The 10,088-nt window shown below is 43.4% G+C and overlaps 1 protein-coding gene across 3 annotated transcripts in view; it reads left to right on the plus strand.

Moving 5' to 3' along the window:
• The window catches only part of Med23 (mediator complex subunit 23), a 71,072-nt gene extending 63,740 nt beyond the window's left edge, over positions 1-7,332 (plus strand). For all 3 annotated transcript variants that reach the window (XM_029482505.2, XM_021173847.3, XM_021173848.3), the window contains 6 exons: positions 568-733; positions 1,328-1,400; positions 2,448-2,662; positions 3,548-3,668; positions 4,491-4,622; positions 6,545-7,332. In XM_029482505.2, the coding sequence (XP_029338365.1) occupies positions 568-733; positions 1,328-1,400; positions 2,448-2,662; positions 3,548-3,668; positions 4,491-4,622; positions 6,545-6,709 (872 nt within the window). In that variant the 3' untranslated portion in view covers positions 6,710-7,332. The remainder of the gene's footprint in view (positions 1-567; positions 734-1,327; positions 1,401-2,447; positions 2,663-3,547; positions 3,669-4,490; positions 4,623-6,544) is intronic.
• Positions 7,333-10,088: the final 2,756 nt, after the last annotated feature.

Below are 10,088 nucleotides of genomic sequence, written 5' to 3' on the forward strand. Positions count from 1 at the left end.
CAAATGCTGGGATTAAAGGTGTGTGCCACTACTGCCCGGCTAGCTTTTGCTTTTATTTTTTATGTATGTTTTTATTTCTTGAGTTTGATTTCATGTGTACAGTTATCAGCAGTCTACATAACATGTCTGTATACCATGCCTAAACAAAAGAATGTATTTCCTGTGGTAGCAGGCTTACTCATTTTTAAAGAAATGTTTACATGAAATTGCCCTGCGACTATAAAAGAAATCGGAAAAAGAGACCTGAAGCCACATTGTTCTGTCTCCTCCTGGTATAGCATCTGTTCTGAGAGTCCATGTGTAAGCGCAACCACTTGTTTTGTGGGTATTGCTCAGTGTGCTTAAGTCACGCAACACTTTTCTCATGATAGCTTATCTCATGTTTGCTTTGTATTGTTTATCCTTTTATGTTTTAATTTCAGTTAAATCACTTCTTGACAGCCTATAATCAGATCAGTTGATAATCAAATGAGATGTTTGGAACTTTATGAATCTGTAAACATATTATGTAAGTGTGAACCATTAATCTTAGAATAGTCAAATTGTTATTGCCTTAATCTTTTGCACCCATGGCGGGCAAGTCTCCAGGACCCTTCCCAAACTGTGACTGGAGATTCAATGAGTTTCCCAACCCCGCTGCCCATGCTCTGCATGTGACGTGTGTGGAACTCATGGCCTTGGCGGTTCCAGGCAAAGATGTGGGGAATGCCCTTCTCAATGTCGTCCTGAAAAGGTCTGTGTCCTTTTTCTTGAAGTCGGAGTCTGTTTACTTCTGACGGGGTTGCTGTCAGGCAGACCTGTGCCCCAGAGTGAGCGCTGTGCGTAACAGCCATCTTCTGGTCCCACTCTCACTGCTGAGGTGCAGGGGTAAGAGAATGACCAGTGGTCACATTCACTAGACCAAGGTTTGCTCACATGATACCTCTCTAACCTGCTTGTCGATAAAGTGAGTAATAATGTTAGCTTGTCACTATAAGTCTCTTTACAGCTGAGCAGGAGCAGGGGTAGAGCTTGTTAGAGCGTCTGCTCAGCAAGTGCTAGATAGTGGGTTAAGTCCCCAGGTCCATCCTCCACTCCAAAAATGTCCTCTTAAAAGATCAGCAGAAAGTAGGGAGAAGGTATAAAGTCCAATCGTTTTTCAGCCTTAAGACTGTTGTTAAAGGACACGCATACAAAGGACTTATTTTGTGTATTTTTTTTTTTTGAAAAAAAAATCAAACCATTATTATTTGGAGTTGATTGGTGAGTCATCTATACAAAACAAGATCCTTAGTCAAGTGTAGAGAATGTTTTCAAAATGTCACTTTTTTTTCCTGTCCTCTTGCAGCCAGCCCTTAGTGCCAAGGGAGAACATTACAGCGTGGATGAATGCGATTGGTCTGATCATCACAGCCCTCCCAGTGAGTTGCTAACTGTGGGTTGTACGTAGTGATGCAGTGTCAACCAGAGATATGCATACAGAGTAAGCTTGCCCCAGAAGCTCATGCCAGTTAATGAACTGCCTCCTTCTTCAGTCTTTCATACCATTGCTTCTTAAAAAGTTCTAGTGAGGCTGGAGATGCAGCTCAGTCAGTAGAGAACCTGCTAGCGTGCGCAGAGCCCTGGGTGTGAGTGTGCAGAACTTGGTGTGGTGGCACACACCCATAATCCTAGCACTTGGGAGGTAGAGACAGGAAGACTGAAGCTTCTAATTCATCTTCAGCTACATCACCAGTTTGAGACTAGCCTGGGCTTCATGAGACCGTGTCAACGCATACATATAGTTACAGTCACTGTCATTGTCCTTTTGCCGTTCTCTGTCACTTATGAATGTATCTGCTAGACCTACCTATCTCTTCCAGTAGCAGCTCCCCCATCCATTCTTCATTTCTGTCTCATAGTCTGGTCTGGTTTGGGCCAGTTAACATGCTGTGTATCCAGCCAGTCCTGCACGCTATGCTCATTGAGAAATGTTAGTAAATAAGACACTGTGCCGAACTTCTCTCCTCGGTCATCCGCCAGCTCCAGCCCATGTGACTTCTCCCTCCTCCTCTCTGACCTCCTCCTTGTCTCTTGAGCCTTAAATAATGTTGATCAGCACCGTGTTCTCTACACTTGCTGGATAACTCTGTGAATCCATGCTTTGTTATATGCTTTCAAAGTAGAATATAGGTATTTATTTCTGTTTTTACACGTGTCTGTCACAGGCTTGTCTGTATAGTAAAGATTAGCAAAGTCAGTTTACTAAATGTCAGGCACTAATACACTGCAGGGACTCATGACAGCCTCTCCCTAGCTTAGCCAGTCAGTGCAGAGCCAGTTAGCTGTTTCAGACTGTCCATTGTACACACACAAGCCAGACAAGCGGAAAACTTCAGTGGATGCAAAAGCAGCGGGGCAGCAGCTAGGCTTTGAGGTCCATTGCTGGGTACGTGGTATCTTTTTAACCAGACTTTTCTGATTTAAAGGAGCCATACTGGATTGTGCTTCATGACCGAATTGTGAATGTAATCAGCAGTTCTAGCCTGACATCAGAGACAGAGTGGGTTGGTTACCCGTTCCGCCTCTTCGACTTCACCGCTTGTCACCAGTCCTACTCCGAGATGAGCTGCAGCTATACATTAGCTCTAGCCCATGCTGTGTGGCACCACTCCAGCATCGGGCAGCTCTCGCTTATCCCAAAGTAAGCAGGGTTCCCTAATGAGATTGGGCATCTCTGTTCCTAAGTCTGACTTACAAGGAAGTGGCTCTCACTCATGAGGACTGCAGTGTGTGTTTCAGATAGCGGGCGCCCTGGTTAGTCAGAAGCCTCTTTTATTTCAGAATTGTTTAATTTCTTAGGTGTGCAAATAGTGATAGCTCATTTTTCCACTGTACTTTTAGGAGGCTTACTCAGATCTCTGCCCCAGAGTGTATCACAGAAATTGCCTTTTGAACTGAAAACTGGACTTAATCTATTTGCAAATTACTTTTTGTTGACTGTAAAAAGCTGTCAATTAGATCTAAATTTCATGAGAATGGCATTTCCGCAAATTCTCTTTTCCATTTAGGTAGGCCACCTGTCATTTAACACCTGTACTTTATATAGGAATTACTTTTAAGTCCGAAGTATTTTATTTCAGTGATCAGTCAGTTGAAAATGAGACCAGGTGAGTTATGCAAGATCTACAGGGTACTATTGTTACCAGGAGAGGGAGATGCTCAGACAGAGAGTGTGCTGTGTGGACGTGGAGACCTCAGTTCAAATCCCAGGAACGCACATAGAAAGTCAGACATGGCTGCACATACACCTGCAACCTCAGTACTGTGGGGAGGAGTGGAGACAGTCGGATTGCTGGATGCCAGCCCAGCTCCAGGGCTGCTGACAGGCCTGCACACACAGGCCTGCATGCCCACAGACATATGCACTCCACACCCACATACATGTACCCAGAAGGAAAGAATATTGTTACCAAAAGTCACAGGTAAAACAGCGCTTCCAGTCTTCTTACACTCTTGCAAGCAGTGTACTAACATTCAGAGGATTGAGCTGCTTGGACTTCACGTAGGTTTTATCTTCGACCCTCAGGTTTCTCACTGAGGTGCTTCTCCCGGTGGTGAAGACTGAGTTCCAGTTGCTCTATGTGTACCATCTCGTAGGGCCATTTCTACAGAGATTCCAACAGGAGAGAACCCGGTGCATGATTGAGGTAAGGTGTCATCTGGCTTAGTGCAAGTCGCAAAGAGCTGTTTCTCGACAAGTGTTTTGGTTAGCTGAAAGTTGTAAGGTGTGTTTCGTGGGGGCTGGGATCCACTTGGGGGCTCCGTGTGCCTGCAGGGAGTTTAGTGTATAATTCGCTGAGCTTGAGACGCAGGGGAAAGTAGCTGTCCTCAAGGAGGTAGCCAGGGTTGTGGGCACAGAAGTGTGTGTGAGAAATTACAGTAAGGGGACTGGAGGAAGGCAAGCATTTCTAAGAAAATGGGCAACAGTAGAACAGGGCTGGAGAGATGACTCAGCGGGTAAAAGCACTGGCTGCTCTTGCCAAGGATCTGGACTTAGTTCCCAGCAACTACATGGCAGGTCACAACCACCTATAATTCCAGCTTCAGGGCCTCCAGGTTTTCTCTTGTGGCATCTTGGGAACTGGGCATGCACATGGTCCACACACACACAGAGAATAAAATAGAAGACAAGTCTTTATTTTTGTTAATTAGCTAGCAAATGGAGCTCGGAGGTACACTAAGCCTAAGCATCCCTGGAGTGAGTTACTGGTGAGGTGATGTCTAGAAGGGGATCCTGTATCTTACTCTAAGAGAGACTTAGCTGTAGAGAGATATTCTAGTTAGGCCATTGCATAGCTCTGTGATCCCACTCTGAGTGTAGACTGTGTCCTATTTGCATAGAGATGCATGGGCTGTGACTGTCCCTCTGGACAAGTGCCACCCCGTGTCAGTGTGGGAGACTGGGTAGGTTGGGTTGAATGATTTGATCATTTAGTCACTTAAATAATCTAACCTTATCCGTCCGATAGATTGGCGTGGCATTTTATGACATGCTGTTGAATGTAGACCAGTGCAGCACGCACTTAAATTACATGGACCCCATCTGCGACTTCCTGTATCATATGAAGTATATGTTTACTGGCGACAGCGTGAAAGAGCAAGTAAGTTTGTCTTTTTACTTTTTAGTGATGTTTTAACCTATCAAACATAATACATGGTGATAAACATTTTTGTTTGGGGTTTTTGGCTTTGTAAGATGTCTAAGTAGTATCTAACCTCTTAAGGCTACAGGAGAACATAATTGTAGATACAGTGATAAAGAAATGATGTCTTAGCTTTCCCTGTGATGAAGGCAGCAGTGAGTAGACTACAGGAGAACATAATTGTAGATACAGTGATAAAGAAATGACGTCTTAGCTTTCCCTGTGATGAAGGCAGCAGTGAGTAGGCTACAGGAGAACATAATTGTAGATACAGTGATAAAGAAATGATGTCTTAGCTTTCCCTGTGATGAAGGCAGCAGTGAGTAGGCGCCTCTTCGAATAGTCTGCTCACCTGGGAAGCAGGTGGTATGGCTAGGAAGACCTCTCGGGAAGGAGGCTTTCCTCCCCCCACCCCGTTGGCTAGGGTGCATTATGGGATGTTGAACACAGTGGTGCAAGTACAAGTCACGCCATGCTACTCAAGAGGCTGGCTACTGAGAGTTTCTGAAGAGCGTGAGGGTTCTTAGCCTGAAGAACAGAGTCCCAGGAAGATGTCCTCATCGCCACTGCTCAGAAGGTTTTCTTCCCAGGCGTCAGACTTGTTCTGTCATGTGACACAGCAAGCCCTGTGGTGAAGCTGAAGGGATGCACCCTAAATCAACACACGAAGAGGCATTTCCTACTAGAGGTGGCAGGAAGTGGGAAGACCTTAGTCGTGTGTGTTACATGTGTAGGAAGCTGTGAGCTGTTCTGGGGGTGTCAGTAAGGCACATGGCTGCAGTGAGCCTCTCTCCTCAGTGCCTGGCCGCTGTTTCCTCTCTGCCAGGTTGGATTTCTGTCTGATCAGCACTGAGCAGTGGGCTTCATTGTAACGTTTCCACACTGGTGTGTGCTCTTTGACCATATTCACCGCTCTGTCATAGAAAGACAATTGCTGTGTCAGCATGGATACTGGTGTATGGAGCTGATGACAGGAAGACCATGCTCCTTTACACCTTCACAGCAGTGTCACACTTAACACTTCCCTCCTGAAAGAAAGCTTTTCTTTTTGTGTCTGTTTCTGTTCCCACACATAAAAATGGGCAGAAGTGATGAAGATTTTTTTTAAAAGATTTATTTATTATATGTATATGGGTACACTGTATCTGTCTTCAGACACACCAGAAGAGGGCGTCAGATCTCATTACAGATGGTTGTGAGCCACCATGTGATTGCTGGGATTTGAACTCAGGACCTCCAGAAGAGTAGTCAGTGCTCTTAACCGCTGATCTGTCCCTCCAACCCACTGATGAAGATTTTTAAACCCAAAATGTATTCTTTGTATTTGGACCTAAACTTTGGCACAGGAATAAAACAAAAAGAAACGTTGCTGACATTCCAGGCCTTCCCCTGAGATCAAAGAGCATTAGCACTGAGACGCTGGTGCATCTGTCCCCTTAACATGTTCTGAGTGCATGGCACTGCAGACATTCCTGCTGCTTGGGTCTAACAGTATGACGAGTCCAACTGTAAAATCAAGAAGACAGCTTTGGGGAGAACTATTGCAAATGCTTTCTGCTTCTGCTAGCATTGCATTCAGATTGGCTCAGAAGGATGACCAAGTTGGTAGATGTCCATCTCCTAATGGGAGCAAGTGTAGTTGTGGATAGCAGGGTAGCTAAGCAGGTAGAAGGGTCATAAGTTCTTGAAGTGCATGTGTAGACAGAGACAGGCACGTACACACAGAATGTATATACAAAATGTGTGTGGGAGTACACATGTGCTTGCCTGTGTAAGAAAAGAATTGTGTGCCAGCTTCCCACTGTGGCGTACTGTTGACAGCTGATGTCACTGAGTAAATGTGGACTCCGCTTTTCCGTAATTGTGCTCTCACTTCTTAGGTAGAGAAGATTATCTGTAATTTAAAGCCGGCTTTAAAGCTTCGTCTTCGATTCATCACGCACATTAGCAAGATGGAGCCGGCAGTGCCACCCCAGGCCCTCAACAGCGGGTCTCCAGCACCTCAGTCTAACCAGGTGCCAGCGTCTCTGCCGGCGACTCAGTGAAGCCAGAGGCACTGTGACTGATGCAGAGGAGTGGACTCACGTCTAAATCTGAACACCGTGCTAGTAAAACAAGAGCAGCCACCATGTTCAGATTGGTTTATTCTGATTCAAATACTGAATCCCTTCTCCTTGTGTATGTTTTGTCTCTAAGAGATTAAGTAAATTACATGTTGTTCATATTCATATCATTTTATTCAAATCTCTAGGAATGTTTCTATACTCAAGTGGCTTTTACTAGGCACTCTCAGATTTCCTGTCTTAGCCATTTTTAAATTATTGTAAGTAACATCTTTACATCTTGTATACATTATCTTAAAGATGCAGCACATGTGAAATGGCCATTACAAACCCTTTTATACATAAATGTCCTTCCAAATAGAGCCTTTTTATTAATTAAAGGGCCTTATACTTCACTTGGAACAAAGGACGTTTCATACTCTTGTCTTTTTTTTTTTTTTACTGCCTATAAAATTTTTATTGTAAATTTTAGATTTCCAAGTGGTTCCCAGTAAGTGATGCCAAGTTTCTACCAACGTAGGTTATGGGAGTTTTGCTTCGCTCTGAGCTCTCTATATGAAATGAAACCATCAGAAATTTAGAAATTTAATAAAGCCATGCTCAGATGTCTGATTGCCTGACTGTTTTGTAACTGAATCATTCGCCTCTCTGGGGCCATGCTCACCTGAGTCTTCAAGTCTCAGAATTTTCGTAACTTCACAAATTTTAAATGTACATATTTTAGTTCTGTAAGGCTTGATTTTGAGGTGCTAATTTGAAGGGAAATGGCACTTAAAAAGTGGAACAAATAAACTGTTTCTTTAATGAGCTACTATGATCTCCTACAGCCTGGAGACTGCCTTAGTGTCTGCACTACAGGTGTTAGCATCACCACCCGGCAACCCCGAGTTATTCTCGGTAAAAAACTATAATGGTGAATCCAGCCAGCCACTTCTCAGATCTGCACTGTGAGTGTGTTCCTCTGAGGCCCTGCAGTCACTTCAACCTTACATGCCATGTATGCCTATCTTAAAATTATACAACAGTATCGTTAATGTTTCTCAGCTAATAATAATTAGTCTTAGTCTTCTCCAGAAACTTTAGGAAGGACCCCAAAGTTATTCTTATCATAATCTTCAGTATGTTCTTTGTGCCACAAGGACTAGATTTCTTTGCTTTGAGATCCTAGAATGGGAACATTGGACACTGGTATGTGAATGAAAGTGTCATATAGTTATATATATTGACATTGGACAGAAGAATGAAAAGCAGTCTTGGAACTTTCTCAAGGGCATATATATTCCAGTAAATTTGTAAAAAATTCAGTTTTCTCTGAGTAGAATTTTAGAGTTACTCATGAGAGACATTAATAGAAGACAGAAACTCAGGTTTATAACTTGGGGAAAAAATGACTGCAGTAATTGTAAAGTGTGGCGTCAGGTGCTTTGTTCTCATGCCTAACAGGCTCCACCCAGCATGACGGCAGGACCAGAGCTCCCTGCAGTACAGTAGTTAATAGCTGCGTGTGGCTATTGAAGATTTAACGTTTGGAACTGAACTTTAAATTTTGACTAAGCTCTAATGTAAATAGCTACAGGTGGCCACTGTACTGTACAAGGTGCTTTAAAGGTACATCGCTATTTTGTGCAATTAACTCAGTAATCTTTATCTTAAACACCATAGAGGCAGTAATTCGGCTCATGCACTAGGACTGCACGTGAAAAGTCTGATGGTCAAGCCTTACTAACGTGCATTAATTTTTAAAACAATAAAAATCCCTTTGTGGAGCCAATTTACATTCCTGAGTTCCCTGCCTTTGCTGGAAAAGTTCAGGTGAGGGCAAGCACACATAACTGCATGTGTTCTGATAATTACAATCCATCCGCATTTGTAGTTCCCTTCTGCTTGTCTCATTACAGAGCCAAGGTGAGTTTTAGTTGATGAGGGATGCTGCAGATGAGAGGCCGGGCTTCTCCAAGCCTAGGTAACATTAGGTGGACTTCAATATATATCAGTAGCTCTTCTTTAATTCCTCTAGTTCCTGCATAGATGTTTGTGAATCCCTTCTTTGTGGACACCTGCACAACAGTCATGCTTTATATAAAAAAAAAATTGGTGTTATGTTTGCTTCGTAAAAAAAAGGGTGGTCTAGTACCAGTGAGCTTGGGCGCTGTCTAAGCCCGAGAGAGAGGCTCCATGTTACAAGAGAGGGACCAACTCTTTGTTTTTCTTTTTTTTAATATATATTTTTTATTCCATATTTTCCTCAATTACATTTCCAATGCTATCCCAAAAGTCCCCCATACCCTCCCCCCCACTTCCCTACCCACCCATTCCCATTTTTTTGGCCCTGGCGTTCCCCTATACTGGGGCATATAAAGTTTGCGTGTCCAATGGGCCTCTCTTTCCAGTGATGGCCTACTAGGCCATCTTTTGATACATATGCAGCTAGAGTCAAGAGCTCTGGGGTACTGGTTAGTTCATAATGTTGTTGCACCTATGGGGTTGCAGATCCCTTTAGCTCCTTGGGTACTTTCTCTAGCTCCTCCATTGGGAGCCCTGTGATACATCCAATAGCTGACTGTGAGCATCCACTCCTGTGTTTGCTAGGCCCCAGCATAGTTTCACAAGAGACAGCTATATCTGGGTCCTTTCAGCAAAATCTTGCTAGTGTATGCAATGGTGTCAGCGTTTGGAAGCTGATTATGGGGTGGATCCCTGGATATGGCAGTCTCTAAATGGTCCATCCTTTCATCACAGCTCCAAACTTTGTAACTCCTTCCATGGGTGTTTTGTTCCCAATTCTAAGGAGGGGCATAGTGTCCACACTTCAGTCTTCATTCTTCTTGAGTTTCATGTGTTTAGCAAATTGTATCTTATATCTTGGGTATCCTAAGTTTTGGGCTAATATCCACTTATCAGTGAGTACATATTGTGTGAGTTCCTTTGTGATTGTGTTACCTCACTCAGGATGATGCCCTCCAGGTCCATCCATTTGTCTAGGAATTTCATAAATTCATTCTTTTTAATAGCTGAGTAGTACTCCATTGTGTAAATGTACCATAATTTCTGTATCCATTCCTCTGTTGAGGGGCATCTGGGTTCTTTCCAGCTTCTGGCTATTATAAATAAGGCTGCTATGAACATAGTGGAGCATGTGTCCTTCTTACCGGTTGGGACATCTTCTGGATATATGCCCAGGAGAGGTATTACTGGATCCTCCGGTAGTAGGAACCAACTCTTAATGATCAATGTCTTCCATTGTTTTAGGGACAATTATTTGTATGCCCTATAGGAAAATCTATATGTATTCATATATAGTGGTATGGTATGTACATGGGTAAGTATGTTACATGTGATTGGAAAGATGCAGACAACAGAA

Source organism: Mus caroli, unplaced genomic scaffold (genome assembly GCF_978045245.1).
Source record: "Mus caroli unplaced genomic scaffold, Mus_caroli_1 scaffold_9, whole genome shotgun sequence".
Lineage (NCBI taxonomy): Eukaryota > Metazoa > Chordata > Mammalia > Rodentia > Muridae > Mus > Mus caroli.